A 21,242-nucleotide genomic window follows, 5' to 3' on the forward strand; every position below is an offset into this window, starting at 1 on the left:
CCCTAAACACATACAGGCATGAGTTGGCTCTGACAAGTTAGTATGTAAAAGTGCTGATATTTTCAAGAAGATTTCTAGTTGTATCAATGTAATTTCCTAAAAATATTAAGACTCATTAGACCTGGGAATAAATCCCAGCTCTGATATTTGCTAGCTGTGTGACTGAGGTCATCGCTTCTCTGAATCTCATGTCCTCATTCAAAATATAAGGATAATAATATTTGTATGACCAACCTCACAGCATTATTACAAGGAAAGTATTTGTAAACCTTTAAGAGTAGGAGAAATATTCATCTATTATCATTATCTCCATGTCTTGCATCTGACAATCCAAAGGATTTCTACATGGAGACTGCAAAACCCAAGGCAGAAAGTTTTACATCTGATTTTGTTCAACTCTCAAACTAAAATGCCACATCTCTGCTTTTAGAAGAACTTTTTAAAAAAAAATAGAAACTTTTTTGGCCATTCAAAAGTTGAACACTGCCACTCAATGGTCATTTCAGGAACTGCAGAGAATTCATTGACATTTACTTACATCTTTCACAAGCTCTTAACCTTTACACTATGTCAATAAAAAGCACAATTAACATTTAAAAGAGATGTTTCTGGGCATCCGTTTGAAATAATAGTAAGAAAATACTCTCAGAAATGTGATATGTATTGCATCTGTCCCAAGATTTTCAATATAACTTATAATCTTCTAAGGTAAAAAGAGGGCAACACATGACGCTATTTAGCCAACAGTTGGTGATTCAACAGCCACCTAAGTGGACTGACTTATTAACAAACAGAAAACTCCTTAGTTCTATCCCATTTGCCACTGATTCACAAACTATATTTAACCTACTTTTCTAGGCCCTCGTTTTTCTATCATGGTTGTGTAAGCATAAGACCAATGTCATAATACTGTTAAGTGATTCAGAACTTGAAATTCCTGTGCATATCCTACAAAATACAATCTAAATCATATTTGAGACTAGATGCAATATTTAAGTCTAGGTTTACTATTTTCTTGAAATCAACACAACTTCCTGGGGCTGAATAGAGGCTAATTCTTAAATAGGTCACAAATGTAAAATAAAACAAGAAAAAAAATGACTCACCAAAATATCACACACTTAAAGAAACTGAGAATCTTGTTTATTGGATTGGAATTCCTCTTGCAAAATAATGCCAAAGATAAGAGTTACATTCTCACATCACTAGCAGAGCTTAAAATATTTCCGTGGCAAAAAATAAATTATCTTCAATTCCAAAATATGTGCTCAGCAGTGAGAGGGGGTCCATTCAAGGTAACTCTTAATTTTAAAACAGCAAGGGGTCAAAGAGAATTGAAAGAGAAAGTACAGCTGCACTGAGAGAGGGGATGTGGAACAAACAGAAATTTATCTGAAATTTTCTGCAATCCATCATTTTATCTAATGCACTGTGCAGCAGTGGGCCTTGCTTCCAAACCACCCCAGCCTCCAGCCTGGCCTGGGTCCGAGCGTAAGTAACATGTCTTTCTCTTCACGTCCTACGAGTCTTCTGCTTCTTTGCCTGTCTCTTTATCTCCTCTGGGGCACCAATGTCAGAGGCAGTTTGACCAAGAGCTCGTACTCCTTGTAGTCGGCTTGACAATTGCAACAACAAAGGAATTAGCTAGAGGAAACAGAAGAGGATGGAAATGAAAAACCTAAAACGAATCCAAATTTTTTATCCAAGATTGACATTTAGTAACACACATTTATAAGCCACAAATACACACACACCTCCCTTCTTCTAGAATCCCGAAGGCCCACTGGGTACTTTCACATCTTTACTTACTCAGGCTGGGCCTTCTTTAGCTGACATTTCCACAGCTACCCAGGAGGAAAGCTCTCCTTGACCCAAATCTTGAGCCCATCACACTTAACTACTCTTGATGTATTAACAAAATTCCTACCTTATCATGGTTATACCCTGCTAGCAACAGAAGCAATGTCAGGGGCAATGCGATATAAGATCCTTGGGCAATATCTTGTTCAGGCAATTTCCTCTGAAAATATCAAGAGAAAAGCTCATTACTTGACTATGAATAATACCATTCACATTTACTTTGTGGCTATAGGCAGTGTGGTGTGATGGCTAGAAAACTGGTCCCAAAGCCAAAAAGGCCTGGATTCAAATCTGTGCAACTCTAGACAAGTCAATTAACATCTCAGAGCTCTTAGACAGCTCTCTAAAACTGTAAGTTGTAGATAAAGTGCCAATATGCATTAGTAAAGGGAGTTTCCTCACCTAGGAGTTCCCTATTTACTAATACAATCATAATTCTAGTTCCTATGCCTATCCCTCAAAGTGCTTCAAATGATATACAGGGTGTCTAATTGTAAATTGTTTTTTTTAAAACCCCTACTTTCTGTCTTAGAATCAATTCTAAGTATCAGTCCCAAGGCAGAAGAGCAGTAAGGAGTCAGCAATTAAGGTTAAGTGACTTTCCCAGGATTATACAACTAAGAAGTATCAAGCCAGATTTGAACACAGGACCTCCATCTCCAGGCCTGGCTCTCTATCATTTTATAGGTTAGAAACTTGATCAGACTCTTTACCCTCAGTCCATTAGTAGAAAAGTACTGGGTCAGGAGGACCCTGGGTTCTAATTTTACTTCTGATGCTTACAGGCTGCAAGTTATTTAACTTCTGTGGGTCTGAGTTTCCTTGTGTATAAAATAAAAATAATTACCAAATAATCTCAGGGTTGCTGAGAAGTTTGAAAGAAATAATATATGCAAAGTACTAACTACTACTGAAGACCAAAGATGGGACAGGTGTGTCAAACTCAAATATAAGATTCAAGGCAGTATATTGACTTCGAAAAACACAAATTAACATTATCACTTGGGCTAAAGAATGTATGGTAAGCATGTGAAGTTTCTATATTTTCACATATATTCCTTTTTCACATTAAAAGAAATTTCCCCTTTTACTTACTGTAGGATTAAAAATCAAAGTAATATGTTTATGATATCCGATGGCAGTGAAAGAAACCTGAGGCAAGGTGTAGTCATACTGGGATTTGGATAGTGTAGAGTCCAGTAATACAACATAATTCTGTCCATAAAAAAGGGGGGAAAATATATCATCAATTAAGTATATACAGATTTAAACATATATGAAAGATTGTTCCAAATCACTAAAAAGGGAAATAATAGCTCTGGGATTTTGCCTCACACCCAGGAAACTGGCAAAAATGCCAAAAGACGAGAATACTTAATGTTGGAGGCACTATGAGAAGACAGGTACACTGAAATGCAAACTGATGCAACCATTCTGAAAAGTAATGTGGATTTATGCTTAAAAAGAGGAGGGAGAGAGGGGGAAGGGATAGGGAGGAATGAGACTCAAATGTCCAAATCCTCTGACCCAGAGATTCCACTGCTAGGCATATCCACCAAAGAGATAATATACAAAAAGATTTTATATATGCCAAAATATTCATCACAGAATTTTTTGTAGTAGTAAAAAACTGGAAACAAAGTAGATGCCTATCAACCAAGGGAAGGGTTAAACAAATTCTGAGACATAAATTTAATGTATTATTATTATTTCTATGCTACTAAAAAAGAATACAATGAAAACAGAAAATTCTTAACATGAATTATAAAAAATGAAGTAAAATAAGGAAAACAAATACACACAACTACAACAATGTAAATGGAAAGAACAATAAAAATTCACTGAGAAGTGAATTTCAATCAATTAAAATGACCAAGATCAGCTGAAAAATGAACTATAAAAAGGCATCTGCCCATCACTTTCTTACAAAGATAGAAGATTAAGTGGCTAATGCTCCTTATAACGACAGATTTTTCTGATATGGTGATTAGTCTTACTAAACTTTTTTCCCCTCTCTTTTTTATTTTTTAATAAGGGGCCACTCTCTGGGAGAGTATTCCATTGGAAAATGTAGATGATGTTAAAAAAAGATACTAGAATTACAAGTCCCTAACACCTTTGATTTTCTTCTCCTGTTCTGTCTTGGCATCTCCTTGTTCTGCATGGCCATTCCTATCCTTTTGTCAACCTTTTCCTTGTGTATAATATTTCTACCTTCTTTTCAAAAACTGTTCTAGGTTGGGATACTAGCTTCAAAAGGGTTGGTTTCACAGAAAATAATAGCCTCTGCATTATCCTTCAGTATCTCTCAGGCATCGTGACAATGACATCACAGGAGTGGAAGGAATGGAATGGAGGACTTTGCCACAGAGGAGAGTGGCCAATCTAGGGCTCATTCTCTTCTCATATTCCTCAAACTGCTTTGCTCAAAACATTTACAGAACTCTTCTTTGAGAACTGTCATAAAGCCCACAGCACATTTTCTTGAATACCATAAACAGAAGCCAAATTTTGTCCAAAGAGGGCAGATTTTTTTTTAACTGATGGCAGTATTGCTGAAATAAGTATATATAGAGTTCTAGGGACACTCATTTAAGAAAATACTTGCTTGGTTATATAAGTTCTGAAATCCTTTTTAAAGTCACTAAATTGTCTTTTAGCTATACTTCATGTAGAAAAATATTACTATATCATTTCATAGAATATATTGACAACTTAGCTTAGGGAAATGGCCAAGAAATTTGGTCTCATCAATTGGAAATTATCCTCCTTATCAAATGAGATTCCTCAAAGAGATCCCAAAATATTAGGTCTACACCACTAAAATGAGAAATAATTCTTTTTTTGAGGGTAAAACTAAAATGGCAGAGAATGTACAGGAAAGGAATCTATCTTATTTCTCCCAAATTACCCTCCAAAAAACAATAATAGAATATCTTAAAATGAATTCTGGAACAGTATAACCCACAAAAAGACAAGGTGAAATAATTTTTAGCCCAAAACAACTTAGAAGGCCAGCACAAGGGATCTAGTGCATCAGGGTATAGATGGAACACAGTGTCAAGGGCAGGCCCCATCTATCAAGGCTAATGACCTGAGTCTGATCCAGACCAAAGCACACTTTTTTCACATTCTTGATTTTTTTTCTGAGTTCACTTCCACAAAAGGATTAATATGGGAAAATATTTTACATGACTACACATGTGAAATCTATAGGAGAGTGCAAGGGGTGGGAAGAGGGAGGGAAGAAGGGAAAGAATTAAAGATACAATATTCTTTTAAAAAAGTTGTTTTTACATGGGGCGGGAATACAAAATAAAAGAAATATTTTTTTTATATTAACACAATAACTCAAACCCTCTTAATAGAGCATCCAGAAACCCTCTGATTATTACTTTGACAAAAGTAGACCTATACATTTTTGTATATTGTGACTATCATTTTTTTCTTTAGTAGAGGGGAAACCAGAACAAAAATAAGACTCAAATCAAGTAGTCTTTATTACCTCTCCATCTCTAAGTAATGGTGGGAAATGAAAGAAGAGAGATTGCCCCAAAGAGACAGTCTGAATTGGATTGTCAAGGTTTTCACTTTTGTAAAGTTTTACCTGTAAGAGTAAAAACAATAAGGAATCAAAGCAAAAAAACATTTTAGAGTACTTTTGAAACCAGAATATGACTCATATTTTGGACCTCCTGGGAATATCTTAATTCCTTTTTTTTTTAACCCTTAACTTCCCCCAATCAATACTATGTATTCGTTCTAAGGCAGAAGACTAATAAGGGCTGGGCAATGGGAGTTAAGTGACTTGCTCAGGGTCACACAGCTAGGAAGTATCTAAGGCCAGACTTGAACCTGGGACCTCCCATCTCTAGGTCTGGCTCTCAATCAGCTACCCTGCCTCCTCCAATATCTTTAATTCTTAAAAGAAGTTCTTTCATAGTGATTTGAAAGACAAAACACCCATGTCTGCTAAATTATTTATAATACTTCGACAATCACCTGAGACCTCGACAAGGTGACATTCATAGAAATTTCAGTTTTCCTCACCTTTTTGCTTCAAAATTATATGCAACGTCTGGCCTCATAATTATTTGCTAAAACCTAAAAAGGTACTTCTATTCTGCATTAAGCTTCCTCTGATGCCTCAAAAAGCATTTTAGTGAGGGAGATTTTCATGTTTGTTTTTCTCAGGCTAGAGGACTCACTCTCTATCCTCAGAACTATGACCAAAAGGACCATAAAGAATAGTTGTGTACACAGTCTTGGCAGATATTAAGTTGTGAATGCCTTAGCCCCATGTTGGCAAACCGATGGCACATATGTCAGAGGGGGCTGCTCTCTTCCCCCTCTCCACATGCTCCTAAGGACATTTCTCCCATCACAGGCTTCTCTTCCCATCAGCCCAATGGGAGCACTTCCTCCCTCCACTGTCTGGGGTAAGGAGGGGACTCACATGTGGCATGAGGGTCCAAATTTGGGCACTTGGGTCTCTAAAAGGTTCATCATCACTGCCCTAACCTATACCTGCCAAATGATAAGGCCAGTACCATACTTTCCATAAGCCTAAACTTTCAGTTTTCCAACATTTTATGAAAAATACATTGTCAGCAGAATTAAATCTCAAAACTCCTTTCAAATTAATCTGAATTTGAAACCCAATTATAAAATTACAGGAAACCTAAATGAAAACAACCTTTAAATAAAAAGCTAAGTGAGCAAATGGTATTAAATCATTTTAATGTTGTCTTTCTACTTTAAGTCCCAGGCTATACTTATTATCCATCAACTTTCCTCTATAATCTGTAAAGACTAATTTGTAAACAAATATGGTTATTTGCAAACAGATCAGTTTTATTTTTTAAAAACTCAATAACTGCTTATATTAATTTGGACAGTGCTAAAATCAAACTTATTAAAATCCTAACAATAATTTTTAGCAATTTCTCTAATCAGTTTAACAACAAACTTAGTACTTTAGCAATAGTCTACTAGAGTCTAATAACCTGGTTCCCCTCATCTTAAAGTAAAAAAAAACAAATTAAATTAAAAACATGGACTTGCGCTTACCCATAATGAAGGAAGATATTCAGGGGAAGTGATCACATTTCCACTTAAATCAAATTGGGTAATTTGCCGGAAAGCTATGATGTTTACATCATCAATATCAGAATTACCAACCTAAAATATATTCAAGAATAAATGTACAGCACTAAGAATTAATCAAAGGAAAAAATTTCTGCTCATATGAATTCTTAAAATTGACTTTATATCAAGATACCTGCTTATCCTAATGGAGCAAAGCAGATTTACTGATTAGCTTAAAGGAAACTACCATTCTCTTCCCTCAGAAAAACAAAATGTTCAAAAACATTTAAATCTGAAACACTACCTGAACTTGTCATGATATCAATCACCACCATCCTTTTCAAATCAAAGTACCACATGTTACCTTTGTTTCCTTAAACTCTAAAGAAGGACAAGTTCAAAATATAAATCTAACCAAGTCAGTTTCTTTCTCTTAACCTTACCTTCAGGCCCAGCAAATTAGGCTTATAGGGAGGAGGGGAAGTAGAGAGATTAGAGGACGAAAGTCCTATGTGAAAATCCTGGCCTGGTTTCTGCTGAATTGAATATATACTTTTTTACCTTGACAAGTTAAGTTTGAATAATGACCTTCATTGCAAAAAGACTGTCCATCTAATGGAAGGCTAATTAACCTTTTCTGGGAGTCAAGAGATAAGTGAAAAGAGGTTCATTTGGATAAGGGAAAATTGGGTAACAACAATGAAGCAATCTTTTACCATTTAAACCAATGCTCTTATGTCCTTGATCTGAAAAGCTCCATAAGCACATACCTTAAGTTCCCTAAGGAACTTACTACTGAAGAGAGAATAAAAAACCAACTATTTAAATTTCTGAACAAAAGTAATGGTTCTAATAATGCTAATATTATACTTTTTCATGCCACAGATATTATTTATAAGAAAATATTATACCGAGGACCTTTTGTTAAGATCTAAAGTTCCCCAACTAAGTGAAATGTAGGTTGCTAATTGAACATTTTAGAATATGAGCTAATCATTATAAGATTCCTTACAGAGTTAAATAAATGCCTTACCTCAATTACTCGATGCTGAGGGAGGGCTCTTTCGATATGTTCATTACCTTCTACCTTGAGCTGGACATGGTACACACACCCAGGCTGCAAATAAAACCAATGACAAATTCCGAAAGAGCTCAATACATGCAAAACTTTCTGGACCTAACAAAGAGGGTACTATTTCTCCCCCAATACATAAAATCTGTTAACATTTTACTAAGAGATACTGTGGTAGAGTAAGTAGATAGAGCACATGCAATCTAATGCCAGCTCTGAAATTTACTAACTGAGTAGCTTTGGGAAACTTATTTAGCCTTACTGGCAATAATACTTGAATTACCTGCCTCACAATGTTGTGGAAAGCATTTTATAAACATTAAAAAGTACAATATAAATCTGAGTTATTATCATTAGAAAAGTTATCTTAAAACAAACCATGGGACCAACCAATTTCTGATCACCGGTTACACATTTTGTGGGTCACCTAGACTCTGAAGCAGTCTCATTTCAAATAAAGTTATTTGTATCTTTGAAAAAAAAAAAGATCTGAAACATTATGACTCTGACAAGAACAAAATGAAAGCTAGTATATTAAGTGCAGTGAATTGGTCCAATCATTCTGGAAAACAATTTGGAATAGTTCAAATTCCATACCCTGCCAAGACGAAACTGCTAGAAGTAAAGGTGCTCAAAGGCAGAATAAAATATTCAGAGCAGTATTCTGTGTAATAACAAAGAACGGGAAATAAAGTAGATGTCCATCAAATGGAAAATGGTTAAACAAATGGTAGAACATAAATATAATCAAATATTATTGCAAGGAATTCTAAGAAATAACGAATAAGAATTCAGAGAAACATGGAAACACAAAAACAGATGCAGAAGAGAAGTAAGTAGAGTCAGGAAAACAACATACAGGATAACTACAACAATGTAATGAAAAAAATCTGAACAATATATAATTATAATGACTGAGCTTGGTTCCTAAGACAAGATGAGAAAATGCATTTCCCTTCACTGAAGAGATGAGTATATTCTACACTTATGGTTATATAATATTGTGTATATTATCAGCTAGTCAATGAATCAATATTTAGGAATAAAGGTAATGTTAAAAACAAAAGATATCAAGATTGTCTAAGATAGTACCACAGAGCTAGGGTGGATCAATGGTATCTCTGTTTCCATCCCTGGAGAACATACCAAGTGGTTTGGCCCAAGCTCAAAGCCTATAGCAGAAGACTGAGGATTTGCATTTTTTCTTTCTTTATCAATAATATCTAGGTGCCTCATAAAAGGATTCAATAACAAAAACCAGACTGTTTATAACTCTAGGTCACGTTTCCTTGTGGAGTTCTTGAAAAACGTATCACCAGTCCATGATGTTGTTGGATAAAACAGCAAACTTAAAGTTGCAATTCTTTTTTTAATGTTTTATTGATGCTATTTTTCTTTTTTAATTATCACTTCCTTTTTAAATTTTTTGCTATTATATTTTGCTACATCTTTTTTCTGTTACATGTAGAAATATTTTTTTGACAATTGTTTTTGACATTTAAGATTTTTCTCCCTCCCTACTCTTATACTCCCCCCCCAATTCTGAGGCAGTGAATATAGTCTGATATAAGCTGTATCCTCACTTTCATGTAATACATATTTCCATATTCCTGATGTCTTTGGGATACAGACCCAGTAGTGGTATTGCTGAGTAAACATAGTTTTGTGGTCCTTTGAGCCTGGTTCCATATTATTCTTAGAACGGTGGTATACAATTATATCATCTGCAAAGAGTAATAACTTTTCTCAACATTGCCTATTCTAATTCTTTGAATTTCTTTTTCTGCATTTATTACAATAGTATTCATTTCTAGCACAATATAAAATAAGAGACCACTCTTATGGTCTTAATGGGCATCCTTTCTTTACACTTGATCTTATGGGGAAAGGTTTTAGTTTATCCCTATTGTACATAATGCTTGCTGATGGTTTTAGATAGATGCCATTTATCACTTTTAGGAAAGCTATATTTATTCCAATGTTTCCTATTTTTATACAGAATGGGTATTCCATTTTGTCAAATGCTCTTTCTATATCTACTGAAATAATCATATGGTTTTTGTTGGTTTTGTTATTGATATGTTCAATTATGTTGATGGTTTTCCTAATATTCAACCATCCCTGTGTTCCTAGTATAAAATCCACCTGATGGTAGTATATGATTCTTGTGACATAATGTTGTAATATCTTTGCTAGTATTTAAATGCATCAATGTTCATTAGGGAAGACCGATCTATAGTTTTCTTTCTCTGTTTTATTTCTTCCTGGCTTAGGTATCAATACCATATTTGTGTCATAGAGTTACGCACAATTCCCTATTCCCCTATTTTTCTAAATAGTTTGTGTAGTATTAGAGTCCTTGTTCTTTGAATGTTTGGTAGAATTAGAATCCATCTGGCTTGGGGGAGGAGCGGGGTTCTGAAAGAAGTTCTTTGATGGTTTGTTCAAATCCTTTTTCTGTGATGGGATTAAGTACTCCATTTCCTCTTTGTTAATCAGAGCAGCTTATATATTTGTAAGTATTCATCTATTTTATTTAAATTGTCATATTTATTGGCATATGGTTGAGCAAAATAGCCACCAATAACTAATTTCTTCTTCATTGGTAATGATTTTACCTTTTTCATTTTTGATATTGTAATTTGGTTTTCTTTCTTTTTTAAAAAATCAAGTTAAAACAAGGGTATATATATATTTTTTTTTATAAAACCAACTCTGTCATATATTTAATATTAATTCAAATGTTTTCTTACTATCAATTTATTAATCTCTCTCTGATTTTCAGGATTTCCATTACGGTGTTTAATTAGGGATTTCTAATTTGTTCTTTTTCTAGTTTTTTTTTTATTGATTTGCCCAATTCACTGACATGCTCTTTCTCTATTTTATTGATGTAAGCATTTATAAATATAATTTCCCCCTAAAGTCCCACTTTGGCTACATCCCATGAATTTGTATATGTTGTCTCTTCACTGTCTTTTTCCTTAATGAAACAATTATTCTTTGACCTCATCACTCTTTAGTTTACTATTTAGTTCCCAATTAATTTTTAGTCTTTCTTTCTGCTACCTATAGTTGAGTGTAATTTTTACTGTGCTATGGTCTGAAAAGAATGCATTCAATATTTTTGTTTTTCTACATTTGGATGTGAGATTTTTATTCCCTATCATGTGGTCAATTTTTGTAAAGGTGCCATATAAAATGTTTTCCTTTCTATTCCCATTCGGTTTTCTAGAGAGGTCTATCATATCCAATTTTTCTAAAGTGCTATTTAAACTTGTTATTAATTTTTTGGTTAGATTTACCTACTTCTGAGAGGGGAAGGTTGAAGTCCTCCATTTCCTCCTATAAATCATTTTTTTTAAAAAATTTGAATGCTATGCAATTTGGTATATTATAGGTTTAATTACTGGTAGTTTCCTTATTTATGGTGCTTTCTATCATGATATAATTTCCTTCCTTATCCCTTCTGATTAGATCAATTTTCACTTTTGTTTTGTCTGAGATCATGATTGCTATCCTTGCATTTTTACTTTTGCTAAGGCATAATAGATTCTGTTCCAGCCTCTTATTTTTACTTAACTCTATGTGTCTCCCGGTCTTAAATGTGTTTCTTGTAGACAGCATATATGGAATCCTGGTTTTTAATCCACTCTATCCTTTTCCCTTTGATGAACAAGTTCATCGCATTCACATTCACCACTATGATTATTGTGTGCTACCCTCCATCTTATTTTTCCAGTTTATTCTTCTCTCCTTTTTAACCTTTTCCTGTTCAGATCTGCCTTCCCAAATTCAACCTCCTTTTTGTCCATCCTACCCTCCTTATTTTTCCCTATTCTCCTACTTTCCATTAGGGTAAGGTAAAAGTTTTTATAGCTGATTGAGTGTGGGTGTTATTCCCACTCTGAGCTAGTTCCAGTAAGGATTAGGGTTCAATTACAGTCACCACCACCCCTATCTTCTCCTCCACTGTATTTACCACCTAGATGCTCATAATGAGTAGTTTACCATTCTTTTATCTCTCCTTTTCTCTTCTCCCCATGTATTACTCTTTCTCATTCCCCCTTTTTTTATATCAGCCCATCTTTTTTAGCTTCCTTCTTTCTATTTTTATTTCTATTTATTTCTATTTTTTTGAGGTTTACAGTATACTTTTCATGGCACTAATACACTGATAAAATTCTTGAGTATCTTAGGTACTTTAGGTATCTTGCAACCTTTAAGTGCCTTACCTTTTTCAAGTATCATAAATATTTTAATTATTTCAATTATCAACTTCCCAGGAATGAATGTACTCAATTCAACCTTATCAACACCCTTAAATTTTCACTTTACCTTTTTATGCTTCTCTTGAATGTTAAATTTATTCATCAAATTTTCTTTTTACCTCTTGTTTTTTTGGTCAGTAAGGTGTGAAATTCCTCTATTTCAGTAATCATCAAAATGTTTTCCCCTGGAAGATTATGCTCAGTTTTGTTGGGTATGTAATTCTAGGTTATAGTACTAGATTCTTTGTTTTTCAGAATATCCTAATCCATTCCTTCCAGTCTTTTAATGCTAGGTTCTGTTGTAATCCTGATTGTGGCTCCACAATATTTCAATTGTTTCCTTATGGAACCTCGTAGTACTTTTTTCTTTGGTCCGGGCATTCTGGAATTTGGCTATAATAGTTCTGGGTTATTTCATTTTTTAATCCCTTTCAGATGATTGGTGGATTCTCTCAATTTTTATTCTTCCTCTTCTTTGAGGATATCAGGGCAGTTTTCCCTGATAGTTTCTTGCAATATGGTATCCAAGATCTTTTTTTTTTTTTTAATTCTGGCTTTCAGGTATTCCAATGATTCTTGGATTATCTCTCCTTGAAGTATTTTCCAGTTGGTCATTTATCCAGTAAAATATTTTCTATTTTCTTCTATTTTTTCTTTTTTTGATTTTGTCTTATTGTTTCCCGATATCTTATGGTTTCACTAGTTCTATTTGTCCAATTCTACTTTTTAGTGTTATTTTCTTGCTTGAGTTTTTGTGTTTCCTTTTTCTTTTGGTCAACCTTACTCTTTATAGAGTTGTTTTCTTCAGTGTTTTAGGGTTTTTTTTTCTGGTCTCCATTTCCATTTGATCCATTCTATTCTTTAGGTATTGTTTCTTCAAGGTATTTTTGTGTCTCACTTTCCTCTTGGCCTATTCAAGTTTTTAGGGAGTTAATTTCTTCCCAGCTGCTGAGTTTTTCTGTCAATTCTCTTACTTGGTTTTATAAGTTTTTTTCAAGTTCTTCCAGAGATTCTTTAGAGTTTTTCTTCATTTTTTCCTTTTAGGCTTCACAACATTTCCTTTTTGGCACTGTTGTCCTCTTTTGTGTTTAAATTTTGGTCTCCTCTGTCACTAAAATAACTTTTCTACAGTCAGGGATTTTTGGGGGGGGTCTCATGTTTCTAGTTGGTGGTTTTTTTCTCCCATTATCTTATTTATCTGTTGAGGTTCTTGTCTACTTCTGGGGTAGAGAGCACACTGCTCCAGAGTACTTCTCTGGTACTCTGGTAGACCCAGTTGCCCTTGTTCTTCATGGTGTGTCTGTCAAGAAAGTAGCCCTGCTGGCTTATTGTGGAGAGGTTTGTAGTTGTTTCATCTTGCTCTATTCAGCATGCCATGCTTCCAGTTCCCCTGTTGTTCCACTGCCTGGGCTGGTCCCTATTCTGCTGCTTCAATGCCTGTTTCAAATAGCCTGGGCTGGACAGGTTCCCTAATCTGGGCTCCATCACCTCAGGCACTCTGCTGCTACATAGGAATGAGCAGATTACTGTAGTTCCAGATCCCCCTCTCCGCTCCCTTGTAGCCACATTAGACTCTGCTGAAAATTGAGAATGAATAGAATCCTAAAATCCCAGTGTTCTCTCTCTGCTCCCTTGTGGCCTAAGGAATCTACTGCAATGTGAGTATGCCTGTTTCCTGCCTTCTCTGCCTTCTATACCTGTGCTGAGTGGTCCAGGTTGGGGTCATTCCCATTCTGCAGCTTTGTTGCCTCTGGCAGAGTGACCAAATGTTGGGCTGGTTCAAGTTGTGCCAGTTCTCACTGATGCTGCCTAGACTGCTCTCTCCTCTTACCCCAGTGAGACGTATTCCTACAGTTTTCTTTGTTTTGAGGTGATTTGTTTTCTTGTGTGTGTGTGTGTGTGTGTGTGTGTGTGTGTGTGTAGGGATTGAAGGAACAGAGCATCTTTTACTCTACCATCTATGAGGAAGAGATTATAACACCGATGAGATTGGCAAACAAATGCAAGGAAATGGAAGCTTGAAGTAACTATCAATCAAGGAGAGAAGGAAGGAAGATTCCAAAGAAGAATCTGGTCAGGGAGATAGTTAAGAAAGTCAGCATCTGAAACTGGTCACTTCTTCTCTTGGACTCTGGAGAAGGAGCCAGAAGACAAACTGCTCTGGATTCCTGGCTAGTGACTTAACATTGAAAAGATTGGAGCATAGTTCTGAAGATACTTTTCAGTTATCAACAATATTCCCTCAGAGAAAAATTAACTTTACTTCCCCATATTGAATCTCATAGATTAGGGAGACCCTAACTTCCCTCTTTCCATCTCCCATCCCCCTAACTTCCCTCTTTAAGAATAAACCCCTTTCAGAAAGAGTCATTGCGTGAGAGTTGTCTTTTTGAAATTTCAGATAACTCACCACATTGAGAAGAGCTATTAGGACCAACTGAGAGAGAGATAGGAAGTGGGGTGGAGGGAAGGAGTGAGAATCCTAGCTTTCCCTCTAACCTATTTCCTGGTGTCATCGCTCTAGCATTTCTCTGCTACCTTAAATATCTTAATAAGGAGCATCTATTACACATCTTAGGTCCCAGAAAGCAACAGAGTCGCTCTCACTTCTATGGCACCCCCAATGGAACCCTTCTTTATAACAAAATTAGTTAAATGAAATACACACTGGCCAAGTCTGAAAATAAATGCCTCATCTCATACCTGGAGCACACAAAGCCTGTTGAAAGATAGTATGAATATTAAGCTATAATCTCTAATGTTCTAATACAGTAACATAAGACAAATGTCCTACATATAGTAAATGCTCAACAAATATCTCATTAATAAAGAAAACATTAAGCAAAATGAAGTGTTAACATCCAACCTTATCACTATATGATACAAAGAAATAAAGAAATTATAATAAAAAATTATTCTTACCAACAATCCTCGAAGTCTGAATTTTCCCTCTTCATCAGTTGCAGTATCTTCCCCATAAATACTACAATCACCCTGTCCTACCGCTTCCACAGCAACTCCTTGCTCTGGTTCCCCATTTAAAGAAGAAACTGTACCATAGCAACTAGAAAGAGCAGGAGGAAAGAAGAAAGGAGTGTGTGAGCATCCCATAGTCTTCTATTGTACATACAAGATCTCAAGCAAAAAGTCTTATATTTGATACTGGATAAATTAGGCATGGAAATTTAGAAAACAAAACAAAATAGTACTGTCTCCCAACAACTTAAGCAAATTTAATTATGTGGTTTACTTCTAAATATTTCCTATATGATCACTGTATATATATGTCATATTTCTTCTTCTTTAAACAGTTTTCTAAAGCCCTTGAAAAATTATGATCAAAGGATGATTTTACTCCAGATAATGAAATATTTTTAGAAAGAAAAAATTAATTTAAACTCTTCAAAATCACTTTTTCTCAAGAAAATCCTCAATTTTCCAACCACTTCCCCTCACTCTTTTGTTCACTATTGTAAATAGAATGTGTGTTATACACATAGTTCTTTTCAAAGTACATTCTCTCTTCAATTTAATTCAGGTCAACCAATTTGAAAGAGACTATTCTAGGTCAACACTAGTCAAAAAAAAATTTTTTTTCACTTCAAAACATGTCCTCCTCTTGCCCTAAAAAACACTGTTATAGAAATAAGTGAAGATACTCAAGTCTTACTTTCCATATGGCACAAACTCTAAGTCATATCTCACAGTTCAGATATCATGCTCTGAGATTTGTTTGTGAGACCCAAGTGTACTTACCTATAAGCTGTTCTGTAACCAGTAATGGCAATCTTCAGATTCTGCCCTTCTTGCACTTCAATCATTTGTGAGGATGGTTCAAAACGAAACTCCTTCATCATGGGCTTAAAGTAATACTGCCCTGGGCTCTGCCAAAAAATAATCAAAAATAGGAGGTTTGTGCAAGAGTATTTTCAACCCAGTGGGAATGAAGAGAACTGCAATTATCAAGGTCAAAATTACCACTAATATAGTTCCCCTGGTTCTTAACAGGCTAAGAAAAATCACCCCTCTCCTATCTTTGTGGACAGTTAGCCTCCTCTATAGGATTGACACAATGACTATTAATGTATACTCTCTGAGAATACACTAGTGATTCAGTTGAATGCTGTTTTTCCAATATGTGGAACATGTTCTAGAAAAGAAACATAAAAAATAACTACCTTACAATACTCAAGATCATAAACATTGCAGTCCTGCTGTGAAACAATGGGAGATATACAGACAGAGCTGTGGCCTGGATAATTAATTACAACATCTTTGTGACAGGTGGAAAGCGAGAAAACGCAATGATTGTGTTGAGGGAAACATGAATCAGCAGCTGAAGTACTGGTACTAACAATGTTCTAATTGGATTTGGTCTCCAGAGGATCTGAAACACTCCAAGTTAGTTTTCCTTTTCGTATTTACAAGATGTACACACTCTGTCCCTGCCCTCTCTGTAGGAAAACAGCAGCAAATTAAAAATGAATACATTACCAGGTTTGAAAAAGTCAGCATCCCATTGTCTTGAGTCAGAAGATTGGAACGGAACACACCCCCACTGAGGGATAAAAGGACTCCTGCAAGTGGTTGGTCATCTTCAGATTTTATCTGTTGTAATAAAGTGACATCAAAATAATGCCATTTATTTTGCTATTATACTGTGAATGACTTTTTGCTTAAAATGGGGACAAAAAGATAGAAAACAATCATTGTTCAGATAGAAGCAAAGGCCAAAGGTTAATAATATCTCCCATCTACTTTGTAAACCTTAAAGTGCCATATAATTGCTATTACTCTTCATATTAATGTTATTATGGTGCATCATTATTCTTGAGCGAGTCAGCCAAAAAACACTTGTGAAGCAATTGTTCTAAAGCAGGAACTGTGCTAAGTGCTGGGGATACAAAGAAAGGCAAAAAATAGTTCTTGCCCACAGGGTTCTCACATTCTTATGAGGCAGGCAGGCAATTAAATAGCTATGTATAATGCTGGGAGCCATCAGACCACAACACCTTGACAGAGTCATGCGTGGTAACTGGGGAGACCACAGAATTGTCCTTGGCGAGATGTGACTGCCCACCCAACCCCCTTTCACATGACTTCTTTCATCTATTCCCCTTACCTATGAATTGACATGATTATTATTCCCCCTAGTCTCAAAAGAAATAATGTAAGAGCAAAACACCTGTACCCTAATTCTCCAAAAGATCACCAAAATATCAGACCCTTAAACGCAATCCCAAAACGACTATCATGGGTTAACTTTTACTTAGGTACGTAATTCCCAGCAAAACAGCAGCTACAGGCCAAGCCAAAAACTTTCCCACATACAGAAGCCTATTCTCATGAAGTCAGTACACAAATCAATCATAGAGCCCCAAGTGATAAGTACAAGTACATCAAGCTTCAGTATGCCTCAGTGACTCGATTACACAAATCAGTAACTCCCCTAGAAGCCACCAGTCTAAATTTGAATTGTGTTCCCAGACCCCTCAGCCTCCATGATATGATTGTTGAATTGTCTTCTAAGAACTGCTGATTAATTATTCCATTTTATTAAAAGCAATACATAATTTTCCTTGATTGTTTGTAAGCTCAAAACTTCTCACAGGGTAATGAGAAAATTCAGCCACCTGTGACAAAATCATTTATCTTGTGTGCAACCTTTATTCTGTCTGTAAATCACAATACAAGAATATAGAATGTTAATCAAGTGATTTGTTAAAATTTGATGTATCACTTTTCTAATTATCTCTTTGATTTTGTATATCTGCATACCAAGAGAATGGGTATAAAAATAAAGATCAGACATCCGGAAAGTGGAGCAGCTATCAGATGCAAAGCAATCCCATGGCTGTTATGATTAAGCTGTCTTCCATTTGTTATTTTTGTTGACTGATCATTCGCCACCAGTCGGGATACCCTGGAGTCTCAAGCAAGGGTGGACATGACATGTATAAGACACATTAATAGTAGAGAGAAAGTAATCTCTGAAGAGAAGGCTCTAATAGCATGCTGAGGGTACTAGAATAGTCATCCTACAGAAGGAAGGATTTGATATATGCCTTGAAGGAGGGAAAATAAAGAAGCTGGCTACATGGAGAAAATGCTCAAAACAACTAATGATTAGGGAAAAAAATTAAAACACCACCACCTACTGACCTCCTTGAATTGCTTTAAGTCCAACTAAAATCCTATCTTTTATTCATCTACAACTGTTAATTCTTGTGCCTTTCCTCTGTTAACTATTTCCTATTTATCCCATAAATGCTTTGTAGCTTTTGTTAGCATGTGTCTCCCCACTGGACCATAAGCTGCCTATGGGCAGGTACTATATTTTGCCTCTTTCTATATCCCCAGTACTTAGTATAGTGTCTGGCACAGTGGTTTCCCTTCACATCCACCAGAATGGCAAAGCAAACAAAACATGAAAATGACAAATTCTGAAGGAGCTTTAGGAAAAGAGGTATATCAATGTGTTGTTGGTAAAAGTTGTGAAATGATTCTGCCATCTTAGAAAGCAATTTGGAACTAAGCCCAAAAATATATTAAACTGTTCATAAAGTCCTTCAACCCATATCCCCAAAAAGATCAAAGGAAGAAGAAAAGGACTTGCATCTACAAAAATATTTATAGCAAATTTTTGTGGTGTCAAAAAATTAGAAGCTAAGGGAGTGCCTATCAATTATAGAAAGGCTGAATGAATTATGGCTATATGGAATATTGTTGTGCTATTAAAAATGATAAAAAGAGAACCTGGGAAAACTTGTATGAACTGATGCAAAGCAAAGCAACCAAAACCAAAAACCAATTATACAATCGCAGCACTATAAAGATAAACAACTTTGAAAGACTTAAAGACTTCAGATCAGTGCAGTGACCAACCATAAGTCCAAAAAGTCAATGATGAAGTATATTTATTAACCAATTCCTGACCTGACCATAAGGGAAATTCAGAGTTCGGAATAACACACAGTTTTTGGACATGGCCAATGTGGGAATTTGCTTTACTTAACTATTAATATTTACCACAAGGGTTTTGTTTTTCATCTACTTTCCCAAAACTGTGAAGATTGGAGTGGGAGGGAGAAAGAATAGATTTCTGTTCACTGAAAAAAGCAAAATTGGGCAAAAACTTTATCCATCACAACTAACCATAGGAGGTAGAAAATGTAAGATCCTATTATATTTATTTGAGTATGAAAAAGAATTTGATTCAGTTGAATAATGCTTTCCATACTCTTTTACAAGGTATCTTATCCATAAATCATAATCATTCTGGAGTTCTTGGAAAATATCACTATGGAAATAACACTTTTCAATATCGGCCCTCTAAGAATAAATAATAGCTAAAGCATAGTTATTCATCATTGTGATAGCGGAAAGGGAAAAAAAACAAGCATTTATTAAGCACCTATGTACAAGGCACTGGCAACATAAATGCTTTAGAAATATTATTTGATCTTCACAACATCCCTTGGGAGGTGGATGCTATTATTCTTTGCATTTTTACAGATGAGGAAATTAAATCAGACAGAGGTTAACTGATTTACCCAAGGTCACAAAGCTAATCTGAGATTATATCTGAATTCAGGTCTTCCTGACACTAAGCCCAATGCTCTAGAGTCCAGGTTTGACAAGGGATTCCCTATGGACAGTGAGGTCCTATGGGTATACACCCATTTCTGAATGACACTTACAAGGCCTGCTGTTTATCACTCTCTCCAAATAAGAAAAGTCAAATAGAAAATTATCTATGGACCAAATTTCAGCATAATTAAGAATTGGAAAATCCTAAAGAGTTTATCATGCCATTTGCATATATGTGATAATTACTACATATAGAAAACATCAGGTTCAAAGTTTAAGGATAAAAACAGGCTAAACTGCTTTCAAGAAATCACAAAGCTCTTTTACTAACCTCAAGCTCCCAATGAAAGCAAAAGTCCATCTTTTGAAAACAAATATTCTATTCTTATTGATATTTGGCAACAAAGTTTGGGATACAATTGCCTCAAAAAAAACTAAAAAGTGAAAAAACCATATGATTCAATAAACAATTTAAAAGTCTACTATGTTTCAGATACTGTGCTAGATTCTGGCTGTAAGTACAAAGAATAACAATGCATATTCACAATGATTACAGCAGTTTGCAATATAAAACCAATAGAGGCAAAGAATACTAATGAAATTCATCAAAAAGAAACTACAACATGAAGAAAAGATGAGCTGGCCATGAAGTAACAAAGAAGGATGAGAGATAAATGGCCAAAATGATCCAGGGATATCCCTGATATATCAGAAGAAAGAGAAGAAAGCCTCCAGTATTCTGAGTGGATTCTGGGAAAAACTCTGGAGAGGCACAGATAAGAATCACTCAGATGGGCAAGTTACCATCTGTTTCATAGATGAGATCACAGATGCATCTGAATATCTGAAATTTCCTCAGGCATAAACTATAAACCACAATATGGTTATTTCATAGCTTTGGACACTAAAAGAAATGTACTCCCATTCAGAGATCTCCAAATTCAACACAAAGAACAATTTGTTTTAAAAATCAGACTTCATCAAAATAACAATTAAAATGGCTACAACCACAACCTAGTATTATAGGACACAGAAGAACTTGACAACTTTTCAAAATATAAAGAAAACGTCCCAAAGTCAAATGTACTCCAAATACAACCATTCTACTAATATAAGAACATTCTGTGGTCAATAACTTCACACTCTACATACTAAGTCACCTAATATATTTATAACATGAGATCTCAAGACCAAGCAAGAACAATACCTCAAAAGTTACTCCTGCCAATGCAAAAGCTTTGAAGTCTCCAACAGTTCCCTCCAGTGCAGTCAAAACAAATCCTTCCTTCTGTGATGTCACAGTATATTCCAGATCACTGTGCAATGGTCCAACACTTAAAGACAAAAAAAAAAAAGCATGA

General features: G+C 35.2%; 1 protein-coding gene across 1 annotated transcript in view; it reads right to left on the minus strand.

The window, feature by feature from the left end:
* Positions 1-1,121: 1,121 nt before the first annotated feature.
* LOC100025365 (BOS complex subunit NOMO1) overlaps positions 1,122-21,242 on the minus strand; it is a 51,296-nt gene continuing 31,175 nt past the window's right edge. Inside the window, exons 22-31 of the mRNA XM_001376291.5 lie at positions 21,089-21,215; positions 16,786-16,899; positions 16,048-16,175; positions 15,214-15,355; positions 7,982-8,065; positions 6,931-7,041; positions 5,366-5,467; positions 2,956-3,075; positions 1,928-2,020; positions 1,122-1,644 (exon numbers count right to left, since the gene is read on the minus strand). Of these exons, the coding sequence (XP_001376328.2) occupies positions 1,513-1,644; positions 1,928-2,020; positions 2,956-3,075; positions 5,366-5,467; positions 6,931-7,041; positions 7,982-8,065; positions 15,214-15,355; positions 16,048-16,175; positions 16,786-16,899; positions 21,089-21,215 (1,153 nt within the window). The 3' untranslated portion in view covers positions 1,122-1,512. The remainder of the gene's footprint in view (positions 1,645-1,927; positions 2,021-2,955; positions 3,076-5,365; positions 5,468-6,930; positions 7,042-7,981; positions 8,066-15,213; positions 15,356-16,047; positions 16,176-16,785; positions 16,900-21,088; positions 21,216-21,242) is intronic.

Source organism: Monodelphis domestica, chromosome 7 (genome assembly GCF_027887165.1).
Source record: "Monodelphis domestica isolate mMonDom1 chromosome 7, mMonDom1.pri, whole genome shotgun sequence".
In the NCBI taxonomy this organism is placed as follows: Eukaryota; Metazoa; Chordata; class Mammalia; order Didelphimorphia; family Didelphidae; genus Monodelphis; species Monodelphis domestica.